This window comes from Pinus tabuliformis, chromosome 9 (assembly GCF_031772625.1).
Source record: "Pinus tabuliformis cultivar Carrire ecotype Pingquan chromosome 9, CPIR1, whole genome shotgun sequence".
In the NCBI taxonomy this organism is placed as follows: Eukaryota; Viridiplantae; Streptophyta; class Pinopsida; order Pinales; family Pinaceae; genus Pinus; species Pinus tabuliformis.
This window is the reverse complement of record NC_142307.1, coordinates 668,776,598-668,795,808: the sequence shown is the minus strand read 5'-3', so window position 1 is coordinate 668,795,808 and position 19,211 is coordinate 668,776,598. Positions and strand designations below refer to the sequence as shown.

Genomic DNA, 19,211 nt, shown 5'->3' with positions numbered 1-19,211 from the left:
CAATAAGGAGGTTTGCACAACAGAATATGATGGGGCACAGAAACACTTTTTAAGTGCCACTAAATATTTCCACCGGCCCATGAATGACAAATTTGAGGGCAAATGGTAAGAATTCAGTGCTGACCCACTTTCATAATGCATACAGGGCATTGCACAATGCACGGTAGGATAGGGTTCATTGATAGCTGCCAATCATTAGAAGATTGGCGAGTCATTTACATCAATTACCAAGTTAACTAACAGAGTAACTGGATAGTTTTGCCTGCCACGTTCTCCAACAAAGCCTAGTGGAAGCAAAAGAACCATGGGCATGTCAATTAGTTTGTAAATGGCAAATACACAAAGTGTTTCATGCAATGCTATTCAACATAACCTTTAATAATTAATAGAAAACCTTTTGGCCAGATAGATGCCAATGTCAAGAACCACAGATCTGAAATTCACTGACTAGGGAAATTTAACTCCCTATAGAGAAAATTACATGAAATTCTTATTACATGCCAGATTCAGAATACATATAAAAACAATAGTTAGCAAAGGAATTGTAGCTATTTCCTCCCATTAGGAGTTTCCCTATTCGGCCATGAACAAGATCGATCCTCGAAAACCGACCCAGAATTTGTAGTCCCCAAATTCATGAGCTCAGCCACAGTAAACAATAAGAACTTCTTACAGTACGTGTTCCCCATAACTCATTTCCCATGCCAATTTCCAACTCCTGGCGACCAACCCTATCCAGCTTAGGCCAGTTGTTATCGTCTTGCTTCATTATCTACAATGATGCGTAAATTAACTAGGGTTTTAATGTGCCAGAGTTTTCCCTCCAACACCATTGACAGCTTGGAAATAAGCTTAAGAAAAGCATGCCTTACTTTAGCAATGTTTTGTCGGCATTGTCTGAGAACGACCAGAGTAAGGAAAACCTCTTGGTGATGACGGTGTCGTTCTTTTAGTTTGAATTGTTCGCATACTGAAGCTCGCCGTCGCGATGGGATTCGAATTTCGACCTCGAGAACGTCATGGCTGAATTTAAGATCGTGACCCACATAACATTTGCTGCAAAACTCCCGCAGATCGTCTATGATGGCCGGAAGTTGATCGCGCTATTTGGTACTCCGGTGGGAAGTAGAAAAGGGTCTCGCTAACGACAGGGACTAACAACATTCAAATCCCGATCATGGTTTCCCAATTTACATGCGTCGACAACTTCATAACAATCTTGGTTTTTAAGGGGAGGGAAAATAATATTTTATTGGGACACCATGAGGTGTATATGAGTCGGTGTGCGTGGGAGGGAAAATAATATTTTATTGGGATACCATGACGTGTAAATAATATTTTATTGGGATACCATGAGTGTATATTATTTGGGTTGGGTCGGTGGGAAAATAATATTTATTGGGACACTTTTAGGTGTATATTATATGGTTTGTGTGGGAATTAAATTTCGCTAAAGGTTTTCAGGTTCAATGGAGTCACCCACAATCTTAGTGATAAACACTTCATCAAAAGTGGGTCAGTCTTTCTCTATCTCATCCCATTATAAGCAGATCGGCTCACAACTTAATTCAAGGAAGAAATATTTTATTAGAACAAAATAAGCCCTAAATCCAACAACCAATTTATGACTATTTAACATAATTCAAGATACAACTATTATAAATTTATGACTATTGGATTGTTGAGTTGCAAATTGACAAGTTGAACAATCAGTTTGTGATTTAAATATTTGAAATATTTGAAGTCGAGAAATGGTAGTCGAGGTTCATGATTTTAATATATGTAGCATAATACTATTAATTAATGGTAATTGATGCTCGTGATTTTAATATTGAAGTATAATATTATTGAGTAATGATAGTCGAAGTAAATCTTTATAATTTTTTTTCCAATTGAAGAAATCATGCATGGAGCAGCTCCTAGCCTGTCCGAGATTGGACTACAAGACTTGTGGGGACCAAATGTCCCTGTTTAACCAACCATTGGACCACATCCTCAAGACTAGGTAAATCTTTATAGTTGTGAGTTGAAATTTTTAATATTTGAATGACAATGTTGTTGAATAATGGTAGTCAAAAGTAAATCTTAATAGTCAAAGTCGTCCAATTCAATGATGTCTTCTCGTTTCTGGAGAAATCAGTTGATCTATAGCATCTGCACATTTCGAAATTTCTACTTTCTTTGTTGATGCATTTGTGCTTCCATTTCACGGCGAGGGATCCGCAGCTCCAAAATTTGGCGAGATGGAAGGTAACTTTATTTGAGGTCTCCAAGCTTTGAGATATAGGGGCTTGTTTTTTAGATAGACTGTGTTTTCTACTCTCCCTCAGGCGTAAATTATTGGAAAATGCTTATTAATATATGCATATATGTCGGGGTCCTTCCTGTTTTCTGATATTGGAACAAAGCATCGTAAATTATTGGAAAATGCTTATTAATATATGCATATATGTCGGGGTCCTTCCTGTTTACTGATACTGGAACAAAGTTTTTGCTATTTTTGGTTCTCCTGCTTTCTGTCGCCATGTACATGGATTCATAAAGGTCCGTCTTTCTCTGGCAACATCTATTTGTGGTCGTCCCTGCTCAATGTGGATGTGCTTTAGTGCATTACTAAGCAGAATCAGGTCCACGTTATATATCTATAGACCATGCCGAGACATTCGAGTTCGCATCTGCAAATGGTGGTGTGTTCTACATTGCTGCTGCTGCTGCTTAGACTGTAATTCTTGATCCTTCCATCGATTCTCCCCGACGTCGGGGGGGTTTTTCCGTCCAACCTCCCGGATCTCTCTCAGATCTTCCTCCGGCATCTCATTTCAAATCCATTTCCCGGCGACATTCATTAATTCCAATCAGACTCTTTAAATGTCTTCTGCCACCTTTTTCCTCAATATGTCAATTGGCGGCAGCCTCCCGTCACCTTTCTTCAATGGATCCCTTTCCAGATTATTCTAAGCATTCGGGCCTGTCACCTTATCGTCCTTCATCTTTATAGATCCTTCCCTCCAGGCATTTTTCTCCGCCGGCTCCTCCTCCACAGATCTTTTTTGAACGTGGGATCCTTCTTCTGGCAACTATCTAAGGTACGGGGTATCCTTTTTCAGGGATTTTACTGATCCTCTGACTAATTCTTCTTCTCGGGATGGCCACCGACAGTGACTCTCCAGCAACAAAGGAATTATTCGCCGCTGCAATACATACCGAGACAATTCACAACTTGTCAAAGAGAAATCCAAGATGGCACTCCACGCTGTCCGACTTCCTGCCACCAGAGCTGCGGGACCCTCCCCTAATGGAATCCACGCGTCTCTCAAAGGGGCGCCAAAAGCGCCCGGTCAAAACGGTTCCGCAACCGACCGTCTCTGTCTCCGGTCCGACTCTTGTAGATCGAATTGAAAGCCTCCAAAGATACGCCCTTGTGGGGAAATGGTATTTTCCGGAGCTCGATGAATCTCAGATGAGAAACTGGATCACAAAATCCTGGACTCCCATCATAGGATACTCTCCAATCATCTCTAGGCTAATGAAGGACTGGTTCTCCTTCCATTTCCAAAAAGAGGAAGACCTGGAATTGATTCTTAATCGGCCATGGGTCTCGGGTCGAAGTTTCCTTCCTCTCTCGAGATGGTACCTTGGCTTCGATCCTCTTAAGAACACTCCCACCCACAGCATGATATGGGTCAAATTGCCGAACCTTCCTCTGCAGCTGTGGACGCCTGAGATTCTTGCTACCATCGGCGGTGCTATTGGAAAATTCATTTATGTCGACCCCTGGGTCCGTGGTGAAAAGGATAAGAGAATTGCATGGATCCTCATAGAAAGACCATACAAAGGGGGCTACCCGGACCAAATTGAGATCACTTGGGACGGAATTAAGATCTTCCAAAGGCTAGACTACTGGGGCATTCCTTTCCGATGTTCTGCTTGCCATCGCACCGGTCATTTAGTCAAGGACTGCCACTTCCGCAGACGCAGGCTCCGGCCCCCCACGCGGGTCACCAAGGATCAAGAAGGATCAATATCCCACTCTGAAAAAGAAGTCCCCCTGGGGGAGAATTTTTCTTTCCAATCGGCGGATTTCAGATGTACTAATGAAGTCTCACAGTCCAGACCAGGCTCGCCCTCCTTCTCAGGATTCAGAAGCACTCCCATTTCTCCGGGGGCAACCGAGGTAATCCCCTCATCTCCAAATATCTCAAGGGAAGATTTTTGCAGCTCCCCGGTCAAGGAACAGCATGAAGAGGCCCCTGTCACTGCTCCCCCGACCATGAATACCTCAGATTTCGTGGTCGGCTCCCACCCCATCACTATCTCCTCCTCCTCGTCCCCTCCCTCTGCCTCCCAAAAAGGGAAAGGAATCCACCTCTCCCCGACCCCCTTAAACTCCCCATCTGACTCCCCGGTCAACACTCTCGACAGTGACATCGAGCAACTTCTCAATTGCAACCCTCCCGTTTTGGAGCCTCTGACTATCCATAAACCATCCTTCCCCTCTATCAGCCCCAACTCGGCCAGGAACATCACAGTCAGAAAAAAATCCCGGGGTGGAAGTCGTCACTACAAAGGCCGGGACATCTCCTCTGATTTTGGCGTATCAAACCTCCCCCTTGTTGATGTCCCCATCTTCGAATCCCCTCCCCCTCAGCCCCTTAGAGCAGGCTCGGCTGGACAGACGCCCAAATGACCTTTCTCATATCCTACAACATCAGAGGCCTAGGAGCCGGCCCAAAGTTTTTGGCTCTAAGGGGCACTTTCCTCTCTGCTCGGCCCTCCATCATTTTCATCCAAGAGACTATGCACCCCAGCTCAGTCTCCCTAGCTTTTTTCCGCAAAATGCTCCCTTCTTGGCACATGGCCGCCACCAATGCGGATGGTCTCTCTGGAGGTCTGGTTTCCATGTGGGATCCCAATATTATTAAGGCTAAGGCATTCAAATGCTCCGCAGGCATTCTTCTCACTGCTTCTATCAGAGGGCGCTCGGTCTCATTAAATCTGCTGAATATATATGCTCCATACAGACTCAGAACAGCTTTCTGGGACTCCATATTTTCTACAGGCATTCTGGACATTGACTCGCTGCTTATCGCTGGCGATCTCAATCTCACTTTAAGCTCAGATGAATGTTGGGGACATGGCATCCCAGTCGACAGAATGGCGGTTAGAATGAGAAGGGAGTTTTTTAACCGAAATCTTGTTGACATCTGCCCGACAGTCATGGCGCCCACTTGGGACAATGGTAGACTAGACTCTGCCTATATCGCGAAAAGACTTGATCGGTTTCTGTTGCATGTCAGTGTTATCCAACAATGGGGGATGCCTCACGCAAAGACTGGCGGGGAGCTCACGTCCGACCATAAGCCCATCTTCCTTGAATGGGCTCAGACGGAGCGTCGAATGGGGTATTCGTTTAAATTCAATTCCACCCACCTTCAGGACGCATCTTTCAATAAATATATAACGGAATGCTGGGAGGATATAATTAATTCCCAAGACGCCTTCCTCCTAACTTTTCGGGATAAGGTCAATCTTCTCAGAGATAAAACAAAAACATGGCAGCATTCCAAGAAGATCAAGGACTCCCAAGAACTCCTTGACATCAACTCTGAAATAGATAAGATCGTCTCCTCCATGCCTATTAGTGGGAGATCTATCGCAACGGCCACGACCCTGTGCTCCCTTGAAAGGAAAAAACATGCTCTTCTCCAAAAAGAAGAGGCAACATGGAGGCTAAAAAGCCGCGCCACCTGGCTAAAAGATGGGGACAGGAATACCCGTTTCTTCCACTCCTTTGCAAATGGTCGCAGACTCAAAAACTCCATATGGAAGATCGAAAACGAGCATGGTCAATGCTTCTCCTCTCAACATGAAATCGCAGCGGAGGCCACTCGTTTCTTCAGGCATCAATACTCAAGACAACATATTGACTTAACCGACTCCTTCTGGGCGGTTGAGCATCTTCCGACTATGTTTGATGACGAGGCCAACGATGCTTTCTTCAGGACTGTCACTGAGGCTGAACTTTCCGCAACCATAAAGTCTTTTAGCAAAGACAAGAGCCCCGGCCCGGATGGCTGGCCGATGGAATTTTTTTCACACTTTTTCGAGCTCTTCAAAAAGGATCTCCTATGTATGGTTGACATGTCTCGTCTCTCTGGAAGCATAAACAGCGCCCTTGCGGCCACTTTCATTGCCCTAATCCCAAAGTCCGATCGACCATCCTCTTTTGGCGACTATAGACCGATCTCATTATGCAACTCTCTCTATAAGATCATTTCAAAAATAATCGCAGAAAGATTGAAGAAGGTTTTAAATTCCTTTATATCAAGAGAACAACACGCCTTCCTCAAGGACCGGCTCATTATGGATGCGGTTGCCATGGCTCAGGAGTGCATCCACTCTATTTGCAACAAGAACATCAACGCGGCCGCTCTCAAAATTGACCTCAAAAAGGCCTTTGACTGTGTCAATTGGAGTTTTCTCAATATTCTTCTCTCCAAAATCGGCTTGCGGCCCCAGGCTATCAAATGGATTATGGCATGCGTGGAATCAGTCCAGTTTTCAGTCATCATCAATGGGACTCCTACATCTTTCTTCCATGCTGAGAGAGGGCTTCGACAAGGATGCCCTCTCTCCCCGCTCTTGTTTATTTTGGTCATGAATTGCCTCAGCTCTCATATCAACCAAGCTGTGGTCGAAGGTAGATGCAAGCCGGTCCGAATTTGCAGAGACATTTCCCTCTCTCACAACTTTTTTGTCGATGACATCCTCCTCTTCGCCATGCTCTGCAAACCATCCTGGATTTTCCTCTATATGCTTTTCAAAAAATTCCAGACTGCTACAGGTCTTATGATTAACTGTGGGAAATCTGTGATATATCACAATAACTCGGACCCTGTTTTGGCTCAATGGATTGCAGATCGATTTGGAATCAATCTTGCCCTCATTAAGGACGGCTTTACCTATCTGGGTTTTCGCCTTAAAGCTATGGGAAATCATTGTTTGGACTGGGCATGGTTGGTGGACCGCTTCCTCCTCAAGATCTCCCGGTGGGAAATGCGTCTTCTCTCTCTTGCGGGCAGGTACGTTTTGATTCAGTCTGTCCTCTCTCAACTATCAGTTTATTGGTGCCACCTCTTTCTCCTTCCTATCTCCATCATCAAACAACTCAAATCCATTGCTGCCATCTTCTTGTGGAGCGGCCGATCCTCCCCCAACAAAATTCATTTGGTTAAGATGGGCTCCATCTCGCGCCCAAAGGAGAAGGGTGGATGGGGCATTCTTGACTTGCATCTTTTTGGAAGGGCGCTCATTTGCAAATCCCTGCACAGAGGTCTATTTGGCGACGGGCCATGGAGTCACTTGATTAAACAGAAATATCTTAAAGGACGCCCCTTGGCTCATTGGCTTCATCGACCCACTCTTGGCATTCGAAGTGGCTCCCCCATTTGGATCAGTTTTAAAAAGATTCATCCTTTCTTCAGAAATCATCTCAAATGGACGCTCTTCTCTGGCTCATCCATTCTCATTGGCATTGACCCCACTCTTTACAACCTCGAGTCTATGATCCCCCCTCCCCTCCTCTCATTTCTCCATTCTAGAGGTTTATTCACATGGAACACCCTTATAGACTCCTGGTCTTCTCTCCATCCAATCTGGAAATCCGACCTCCAGCTTGCTATCCCTCCCCCTCTCCAAGCCCTATGGCTATCCTTCACCACTCACTTCTCCCATCAGGGGATTCTCCAACATGGTTCAAAAGACTCCCTCATTTGGTCCACTGACTCCAACATCCACTTCATCTCTGTCCGCAAGATATACTCCTTCATCATTGCTGACCTCCCTCCCCTTTCCTCTTTCTATCCAGTCAATTTTTGGAAGGCCCCTTGCCCCCTTAAAGTCATTCTTTTCTCTTGGTTGCTCTTCTATGATAAAAATCTTTCCTGGGATGTATTACAGAGAAAAGGTTGGCTTGGGCCTGGTCGGTGCGTTCTTTGTCTGCAGGACAATGAATCCAATCTTCATATGTTTCTTCAATGCCCTGCTGCCCAAGCAATCTGGCATGAACTCTCGCTCATGCACAGTTTCCCTCTCAATCACTTCTCTTCCATCCAGGATGCCTTTATATGGTGGGCAGAACAAAGCTCCGAAAGACAGGCTCTCTTCTGCCTCACATGCTGGAATATCTGGACATGGAGGAATCGGCGCATCTTTCAGGCCTCCTGCCTGCCTTTGCTCTCCATCCTCCCATTCATCATGGGATCTATATCCACTCAGAATGACGGATGAATCCAACTATATCAGACTCATTTGTGCTCAGGGTTTTTATATGATCATATTTTTCCTATGGCGGTTACAGTTATGATTACATCTGTTTATCCTCTCTTCACTATACAGGTTTTCCTTATATATATATGCCTCGGTTGCTTACACATGCTGCCGATCTATCATACAATATTTTGATTCATATCTTTGATGCTGTTATATCTGATTGATGCTGTCTGACGCATCTCCATATGCGCCCTTTCGGCGCCATACTATATCAGACTCATTTGTGCACAGGTTTTTTATATGATCATATTTTTCCTATGGCGGTTACAGTTATGATTACATCTGTTTATCCTCTCTTCACTATACAGGTTTTCCTTATATGTATAATGCCTCGGTTGCTAACACATGCTGCCGATCTATCATACAATATTTTGATTCATATCTTTGATGCTGTTATATCTGAATGATGCTGTTTGATGCATCTCCATATGCGCCCTTTCGGCGCCATATATCCATATTCTCCATGACTGCGGTCTCAATGTAAACATGATCCATATATTTCTCAATATATAATATGATGATTTTTTCCTACTGAAAAAAAGAAAATTTTCAATTTGTTGATGTTATTTATGTTAATGGAATGATATTGAGTAAGACAATATGCCTTGCCCCTTATTTGTTGTTTGTCATTGATCCTACACAAACACGTGATCTACATGGTGTCTTCGATTCAAGAGACAACCAACTTCATTAAATGTTGAATCAATTTGTTGATAACACTTATGTTAAACCCATAGACTTTGTCAACTTTTAATTATTTGAAATGTTAATTGTGTCATGCTTCCCAAATAAAAGATATCATACACATTGTTAAAAATTTAGCATTGAAATGACACAAGTATTTGAATGTTAATATGCTAAATGCATTAGGTGGTTTAGATAGAGATTTAGGAACATTGGCATAATATAAATTAGATATGTGTTTTGTAGCGATAAAAATCAGAAGTTATTCATATGTAAAAGCTTAGGCACAATAGAGTATAACAGATATTAGATTTATACATTTTTTATTACAATATATTTTGAAAATAATTTGTTCCAAATAAAAAATATGTAAAAGTACCTCTTAACCATAATTACCCAGTAATATATTGAAAAATTAATGAAATTAAAAAAAATAAAAACAATGATCACTTAAAACAATCTAATTTATTAAATATATTAAATCTTATTGATTATGAAATGAAAACAATGTGACCCATTTGTAACCCATTAAATATATTTTAAACTCACTCTTTGATGATCCAGATAAACCATTCTTCTAAAATCAATCACTTTCACAAAATTTAAACTGATTGAAAAGTAAATAATAAATATATAATATTTTTTAAATAATATATTATTAACCTCTAATTAAACCAATTTGACTTAGTCAGCATAAGTTAAACTTCTTTAAAACCCATTTGATTTATTGAAAATAGGTTACCGAATGAAAAATCAGCATCTCCCTATTTCAACGAGACTGGTCTGATCATTGACACCCATGTTATAGATGATTGTTTCAGGCAACCAGAAAACCACGACCTAAAAAGTAATAACACATGTGATAATAAAGACATCGCACACAGCTGCCCAGTAATACATGAAGGCTCTGAGAATCCCGTTCCATTTTTAAATCGCCCACTTTCTCCCGCATTCATACTTCATAACCTCGAGCGGCGACTTGTGAATCGACTTGGCAAGCCGACATGGCAGTTGAATGAGAGCTTCATTTTCAACACTTTAAAACCTTTTGCTTCGGCTACCCTGCCTCTCTTTTGCTTCGGGAAGGAGCAAAAATCTGAGATCGTGGGCGCGCAAGTAAGAATGAGGAATCTGTACGTGGAGGCAGTGCAACCAGTGGATTTGAACAAGAACACATCCTGGTTTCAATACCCGGGGGTGTGGACGATCTACATCTTCATCCTCTTCTTCTCATGGCTCGTCATTCTGTCTCTCTTGGGCTGCACAGCCGGCACGGCCTGGACGATCGTGCATCTTGCCCATTTTGCGGTGAGGTGGCTCGATTATTCTCACGAATTTGATTTTGTTTCGATCTTAAATCTAATTCTCTTGCAGTTCACTATGAAAATTTGATCACATAAACAGTTTTTTTCGCTCCAAACCCTAAAATATTTTCCAATTATTTTTGTCACTGATTAATCCTCAAGACGAATTCGGCGTGTGGAACTTTTATTATTCCTTGCTCTCAGGTTTTCAGTCCTCAACCTGAAACGACCAGGCATATGTCAATTAAGTTCCGAATCGGTTTAATTTTAGGGCTTCAGTTTCATGAGGCTAGCATTCTAGAGCGGTTTCATGCAGTCTACTAAAACGGATTGATTACGAAGATCTGTAGTGGCTTGCACACCATTCTGTAACAATCATGTTAAATGACTTCCATCTTTTGTCAAATTCAATTGTCCAATTCCCAAGCAACGTCATCAAACTCTGGAGCTCCTTTTGAATTTCCTTCTCGATCAATGAGTACTGCTGCATTATTATCAGGTCGTATCATTTTTCCACTATAACATTCAAGTTCTTTACAGGTTTGTATATCTACATCTTTAATCCCAAATATATTACCATATAATTAATCTGCAACGGCAGGCGGTGTGAAGCAGCCAAATTCCACGAGTTCTTAAATATATTTTCAGAAAGATAACTGATATGCTATAATGGGATTTTCTTTCTTAAAGTAATATATAACAAGGTCCTTAAAGGGACTGTGAAATCGTGCTTCATCTAGTCAATATTATTGCACTTCAGGCTTGAGAGGATCCTCTATGAAAAGTGAAATAATTTCGCTCTCTGTATGAAGTGGTGATAAATTAATTAAGGTTAGGATATTCGATAGCCCGTATTTATCTTCTAGGCCAGCGTAGTCCATCGTTGTCAGTTAATGCAGATTAATTTGCTCAGGTCAGCAGACACTTTATTTTATTTTTGTATATGGTATGGTCGGCTAATTAGCAGTCAATCTTTATCATGTTAATCCAGATTAATTTACTAAGGTCAGCAGACGATTTATGTTATATTTTTATGTTGTTATGATCAGCCAATTAGCTGACTAGAGGCGTTATGTTATATTTGTACATTGAGAAAAGGCATTATCAGTATTTTCTTGACGAATTTGGAATATGAGATTACAAAGCTGTATGAATTTGGAATGTGAGATTACATTTTTTGGCATGTTACTTTTTTTTCTTTTGATGGCATGGGATGAGATCTCTGATCAGCGCCTTTTAGGTTCTCTTTTTATTGAAAAAAACTTTTATTAATAGCAAACAAGTAAGCAGTTATTTCAGGCCTTTTTACAAGAAAACAACATCTGCTACAGGTAGGCCAAACTTGGTTAATTTGATACCAAAATGCACCACGAAAACATAAGAAGTTCCAAATTGGCTAAGTAATATGTACGGAGTTTTGCATCAACAGAAATCTATTACAATTAATAATGTCAAATGCCATCTGGTCATCATAACATGCAATCAAAGTATGGGCATGCACCATAAATAACCAGGAGACATGACCACTGAACATTTGATCACCGTTCATTGTGAGCCAGTGTAAGTTGCATGTTACGAGGAAATGAAAATGAGCTGGAAATGTGATCCCTCAAAGATTAGGAAATGGGGAAATGCGTTGTGCTGGCCATCATAACTTGGAATCGAAGTATGGGCATGCACCATAAATAATCAGGGGACATGACCACTGAACGTTTCATCACCGTTCATTTTGTGTGTGTGTCATCGTTCTGTGTGTGTAGATATATAGAATGTGCCATCTCAGAAATTATATTGAAACTCTGAAAGAAAGCAGTTAAGTTTTTACATTATGATTTAGAATACAGATTTGTGAATAAATGAGCAAGTCCCAAGGCCAAGAAGGTTTAAATGAGAAACATAAAAGACATTGGACAAATAATACATATTGCGTACATTAAACTCCAAAATATATTATTAAATCCTAATCACTAAAAGTAATTAATCTTTAATTTAGTGGGTCCCAGGCCAAAAATAGGGCACACAAGCGTGCTGCATGGACCCAGACATGCCATACGGACATTGAGACACAGGAGACAGTGGATCTTGTTTGTCATTGTATCATCATGTGCACATTAATTCCATGATATTACTTTCTTGTTCCATCTGTCCACAAACATGTGGAGAGATGCCCAGCTTAAGCAATAGTGATGCTCATTATAGATATATGAAACATTACCCTTCGATCAGATTATTATCTCTATTTACAGTAAATTGTGATGATCTATGGAGATACATACCAACAATCGTATTTTAAGTCCCAGTTTAGCATTCATCATGGTCTTTTCAATAGGCCATGGATGGAAAGAACTGTGTCTTCCGCGTTGTGAGTTGTACAACAGCACTCTAGGATTGTGCAAAACAACCCTAATGGTGCAAGGTTTCTTTCGATGATATATTTTGACGGGTTCTAGTAGGCTTTATTACAGTAGGTGAAGGGGGTTGAGATTTTGTTGACATTGTGGCTCTATAGTAGTTAGCCAGATCTTCTACTACACCTGCACTGCATTATGTGCCATCAATATTATTTATTTCTCTTGCGCTTTCATGAAGAATCCTTAAATATTGCTTTGATGCGGTAGACATGGTGTAGTTCTTAGTGCTAAAGACCTCTTTGTTAGTTTCTTTTCAAGAACTGTTCAAACATTATGAAAAGATGAATGATTTATAGGTGCATGCTGTAGGAATCGTGAACATTTGTCCAAAATTGGAACAGTACTTGTGGAAACCTTTGTATGTCTAATATTTGATCAAAGAAGCCCTTGGCATTGCAAACTCTTATAATAATTTGGCAGGGAAAAGTACTTGTCTGAAGGTGTTAATGTTATTTATCGCATGGATGATGCATGTTTTAGTTGTTGCAATTGGAGGCTTATGAACTAGGTAAGACAAGGATAAGATAAGATAATTATATTAATGTCCAACAAATGACCATAAATGTAGAACAAATGACCATATGACCATAAATGTAGGTCAATGGAACTGCTGAATACAATAATGTCAATACAAAACAGGAGTACTAAGAAGTCTCCTATATAATGAGCAAGGAAATAAAGAAAAACATGAAGTCTATATGTGAAAACATGAGAAAATCCTCATATTCAAGTGCAGGCCACCTCAATGGGAGGGGGATGTGCAGAGGGGAAAGGATCTAGGGATTGGGTCCTGATCCAGTAGATCTACTTCTCCTAACATCCAAGGCCAAATGAAGAAAACTCAAGATAGGATGATGTCCTGAAGAAGAGCCACGGGAGGGTCTGGAGTCTGGACTATCTCCTGTGCTGCTGCATGGTTGCTATAACCTGCCGCTGTATGTCAAGGCAATCTGATCTGCCTGCCGGTAAAGGATCTGGTCTGGCAACGTCTCTGAGGTTCTTGTGGAGGGAGAATGGTCCCTTTGCTCTCCACTGATCTAGAGCTAGAAGTGATGCTGTCATCAGTCTTTCTCTTAGTGCCCCTAACTGACGGGAGCACCATAAAGGAGGTGAGCTAATGAACAGAATCTGGCCTGGGAGGTGGCTGGAGACTGTGGGTATGAAGCCTTAAGGCCTCCTGTGTGGGCTCACAGTTTACAGTTGCATTCTACGAAAGATCCCCGGTCAAGATAAGATAGGCCCCTATATCCTGGCGATTTAACTTTTTTTCTTTCATGTATTTAGTCTTGTAAAGCATAAAGAACTACATAGATACTAATATGTGTTAGATTTTACCTATTGCTCAGTCATTCTTCTCCCTGATATTTTACCTGTTGCTCAGTCACTGTTCTTCTTCAGCACAGCAGATCCATCTCGGCCTTGCCTTGGTTCTTGTGCAGCAGCAGTGATTGAAGTTGATTGATTAGGTACATTAGTTTATCATGCACTAGTGTGGTAGGTGCAGTAGTTATTTAGGCTGGTTGAGGTGCATGCATACTTGTAGCATGCATTCCCTATCTTTAGCATGCTTGCCCATATATAGAAAAGTTGCATTGTGTTCTATCTTTAGAAGGCACTATTCTTAATTTTGGAAGAGTGCAAGGCTTGGAGAGTTTTCAGATATTGATAAGGACGACACATTGCATACATGCAGTTAGTCTTCTTCAACGCCCACACTATTCTAGGCAGTTTCTTCATGTAGTATAAATGCACCACTTGGATGGGTTATTTTTTTAAACCCTAGCCTTCTCTTACTCTGTAAAAGAAAGTCAAGGGCAGGGTGTGAATGACAGTTTTAGTTTTGAGCTATTGTGTTGTAAATTTGTCTTCAGTTAATAGAGGACACGTGATTGAGAGCTGCAGAATTTTGTCCATGTTGTCATATTTCCCAGTTTATTGTTTAATGCAAATTTAAGTAAATACAGTTTGCTGTTCTGAGTCTTACGTAGAATGCAGTGTCTGCACTTTTGATTGTAGTTGTACAGGCCAGATTTTAGTATATATGCAATCTGCGGTTTTGAGAGTTGTTCAGATTCCTAGTTTATGGTCTTTGTTCATAGGAAGTAAAGGCCTGTATAGTAGTGTATCAAGCAGTAAAATTTAACACTAGGCACCTACATCGTGCTGATAAAATTATGTTGTTTCATATGTTTAATCTCTCAAAGCATAAAGAAGATTGGCTGTATATATCATTGGAATATAAAGAGAATCACAGCTTTTGGTTGTAATGGGTTCCAGGCTATACATTCAGTTCAGGTCTGGTCTTTAAACAGCAGTCCACTGTTACCGATGTCTTCTGTTCTTTATGCATCATTGAATTGATGCTTTAATTATAGCAAATGATGCATTTGCCTATGTGGGTATAGGAAGAGACTCATGCATTACTGCAACATGTGGGTACTTATAACATCTCTAAGATACCTGTAAAAGGTAGATTTCAATGCAGCTGTATCTGAAAGGTTGATTCCTAATTGTTTTGCACAAAATAATGCAATGGCTACATGTCCTGTTGTTTATAGAAATTTCATGCTATCTAATATGTCACATATGCTTTTGCATACAATAAATATTCATTGTGTGTAAGTAAATAAATTTATTAATGTCCTACTGATGACTACAGAAGTAGGTCAATGGGACTGAAGAAGAGTATGGTTAGTATGACTACAATGTGGGAGTGCAAGCACACCTCCTAAAAAAATTCTAAAAATAACATATAGAGAGAAACAAACCATTGGTAGTGCTGCCACAACACATATATAGGAGACGCGTGGTATAATACAAAATACTCAATAGTTTGTGGCATGACACAAAATAACAATGGCCTGCTAAAAAGGAATGAGTGAGGGAGATGGTAAGGTCTGGAAATGGAGCTAGATATGTCGGGGGCTCTTGAGTCTAATGACCGATGGTGAGGGAGGCAAACTGGGTACAGGTTCGCTGTCGAAGTTCCCTGGGGCCAGTAGTGGATCTGACTGTATGATCCTGGGGGGGATGTATGAGCGAGTGATACTTTCAGCATCCAAGATCGAAAAGAAGGAACTCTGAATAGGTCTTTGGCTGCTCCTATGGGACTGGGAGGTAGTCGGACATTGTTAATTTTAGATAACAATGGTATGTTCTATGCTTAAGAGCAATTTACTTCAATTTTTCTTGTTAGCCCAATATCAATTTCCAATTTAGCAATCACATTAACATCAATAGTAAATGCAGATATAACATAAACAATAACCAGAAGACAAGCCAAGACAAGAGGACACAATATTTGGCGGATGCTAGGGAAAAACCCCAATGTGGGGAAAACCCTTTGATCAAGTCTTCTTATTATTCTTCAAAAGTTCAGTAGAGAGAGAGAGTACAATATACAAAATTTACTTGTTAGCTAGGGAAAAACCCACAAGGGGAAACCCAACAATCCTTCTCTTATAGAATCAGAGCAAAATGAGATATTTGAGACCAATACCAAGACCATAACTGCCACCAAAAACTCCAATTCAAGCCCTCCTCCAAGTCACCTCCAAAGTCAAAGTCAACATAGGTCAAACTGGTCAACTTCCTGAAATTTTGGCTTGAAATTTCAGACCTGCAGTAGCACAGAAAATTCGGCATGTTCACAGAATTCATCTTTCACATGTGCAGGATTCTTCTTGCCTTTTCTCTCCTTTAATTTGGTATATTTCTTCTTTGTTAGGTGCAGAAAGTACTTATTGTGATGATCATTTATTGTCCTTCAAATGGGTTGAATTGTCCTTTATATATAGTTGTCCAGGAGGTCGAATAGGTGTTTGTTGGAGGACTGGGCCGACTTGTTCCAAGGAGGGCCGACTTGCTCATTTGGTGGACTTTGACTCAAACAAAAATTCAAATTCCTTTTTCTTACAAATGTCCAAATGGGACATGACTCAAATACATTTTCTTTTGACTCATAATAAATTCTTTTTGACTCTTTTGAGTCTCTAAGCATGAAGAACATGCTTTGACCAAAATAAAAGATAATAATGAACATATTAAATACATCAATGATAGATTTATATTACATTGTGAAGATTGACACTAGTTACAATTTCAACAACAAGAACATAGGCACTCTCTGATGTCGGCAACATGGCCTTGGCAGCTCTAACTATGTTGTGGTTCTTTCCTTCAACCACCTGATTCTGCTGAGGGTTATGGGGTGTTGTCAGCTCTCTCCTAATTCCCTCCTTGGAAAACAAGTCCTTGAAGGCATTGGAGATATATTCCCCGCCATTGTCACTTCTCACTGCCTTGATCTTCTTACCAGTTTGGTTTTCTACCAAGGCCTTAAACTCCATGAACTTGGTTAAAACCTCTCCCTTCTTCATAAAAAATATCCAAGCTTTCCGAGAATAATTATCAATGAAAATAACATAATACTTGTGTCTCATAAGTGATGGAGAATAGAAGGGCCGAATTTGTGAATAACCCTCGTGATCCTACAAAGGAGAGTTTTTAATGGCTGGAACAACAAGTCATGGATATAAATCATAATGTGAATCTCCTCATGGCAACCTTGAGCAATAAGCTTGGAATATTCAGAGAAGATGGGAGTTCAAATGCAGAGAACAAATCAGAGGGAGGATTAGGAGATCAGGAAGAAACAAAGAACCAACCAAAGAAAGAACCGAAAAAATATCAACCATGTTCGAGTGTTGTGAATCAATATGAAGTCATACCATGACAAGATCGACACTCTGAATCTAAATCACTGGTTACAGCAACTGGAAGTGTATTTCAATGTCCATCAAATTGAGGAAGAACAAAATATTTCATTTGCGTGGTTGAAATTAGAGGGCCATGCACTAAATTGGTGGAAAAGCCACATAGAGGTTGGAGGGAGAGCCTCCAGTGACTAAGTGGGAGGACCTCAAAACCCTCATTAAGTCACAATTTTACCCTATTGGTATGTAGAGGACCAGTGGATTCGGTGGCACTACTTCAGTGAAAAGTCAGGCAAAGCATGCAGGTGTACACTACAGAGGTCAGAAAGACAACCATAATGCTGAATATCTCCCCAAAGAATCCAAATGTACCCAAGTATTCGGGGGTCTTCCGACCATCTGCGGGAGCAAGTGACGTTGTTCATGCCCAAATCAATGGATGAGGCTTGTTTATAAGCACAGTACCTGGAAAACATAGGCTTGAAGAAAGTGCAATCAAGTGGATCGAAGTAGAAGGAGCAACAAGACGGTTCTAAAGAGGAGAAGAAGAAGCGGAAAGGGGAAAAGATAAAAGACAACAACCACAACACACCAGTGCAACGATCCTAGCAACCATTGCAACCACTGCAACATTGACGACCATATAGAAGAGAAGTGTTAGAAGTTGCATCCAAATCTAAACCTGAAGAACAAAAATAAAGACAATAAGAAGAAGAATCTCATGGCCACTGATTCGAGCAACCAACTTGAAAGCAACTTGGATGTGGATGAGAAGATTGCCTGTACGTCAGTGCAGAGAGAAGTGAATAGCAAGAGAAAGAAATGACATTTTATATAAAGATACAAACCAAGAAGACAAAAATTGACGCTTCGTTTGACTCAGAATCATAAGTGAATCTCATTAGAACAGAGTTGGTCAAGAAGTTGGGGTTGGAAGTTAGTGATCATCCAAGCCCATATCCATTGTGATGCGTAAATAAGGATGCAGAGTTGAAGGTAACAAAACAATGAAAAATTAGATTTGCCATCAGTGTCGATTTTATTGATTTTATTAGATTTTATTGAAGTGGCAAGAGTTTCCAGTGGGGAAAGGGTCAGTAGAAGGCTTTCGAGGAGCTAAAGAAGAAGATTAGTCAAACACTAGTTCTAGCATTACCAAACTTGCAATACCCCTTTGAAGTGGAGACAAATGCGAGTGGGTATGCTATGGGAGCGATCTTGATGCAAGGAGGAAGCTCTGTATGCTACCATTTTGAAGTATTTCATGGGGCAATTCTTAACTACCCTACATATGACAAGGAGTTCTATGCCCTGGTGCAAGCTATGAAGAAGTGGAAGCACTATTTGATGGGAAAGGAGACAGTAATCCACACAGATTATTAGCCATTACAGTGCTTTTGGGGCCAGAGTACGCTACAATAGACTAGGCATTACGAGTGATGGGGTTTCTACAACAGTTTCATTTGGTGATCAAGTACAAGTAGGGCAACACAAACAAGTTGTCCGACATGCTCTCAAGGCCACCCAAATCAAAGATAACAACTTTGGGGACTCTTATGCTCATGGAGCCATTCACCCATGATGCACACAGTGAGGCATATTCAGAGGATGATGAACTCAAGGAGGTGTTTCAATAATTGCTGAGTCAGAGTCATGTGCACAATGGTGACAACATTATTGACTACCATATCTAGGATGGATTACTCTACTAGCTGGATAAGCCATGTGTTCCTAAAAGTGAGCGATTGCAACTTATTACAGAGGTA

General features: G+C 40.8%; 1 protein-coding gene and 1 long non-coding RNA gene across 2 annotated transcripts in view; one reads left to right on the top strand and one right to left on the bottom strand.

The window, feature by feature from the left end:
* Positions 1 to 362: 362 nt before the first annotated feature.
* Positions 363 to 1,245, bottom strand: LOC149150443 (uncharacterized). Its single transcript, XR_016262396.1, has 2 exons — positions 873 to 1,245; positions 363 to 772 (listed from the first exon to the last, which is right to left on the bottom strand). It is a non-coding gene; the product is annotated as an uncharacterized LOC149150443 (long non-coding RNA).
* Positions 1,246 to 9,807: 8,562 nt separating this feature from the next.
* The window catches only part of LOC149150442 (uncharacterized), a 38,963-nt gene continuing 29,559 nt past the window's right edge, over positions 9,808 to 19,211 (top strand). The window contains exon 1 of the mRNA XM_089446112.1: positions 9,808 to 10,323. Coding sequence (XP_089302238.1) covers positions 10,138 to 10,323 — 186 coding nt within the window. The 5' untranslated portion in view covers positions 9,808 to 10,137. The remainder of the gene's footprint in view (positions 10,324 to 19,211) is intronic.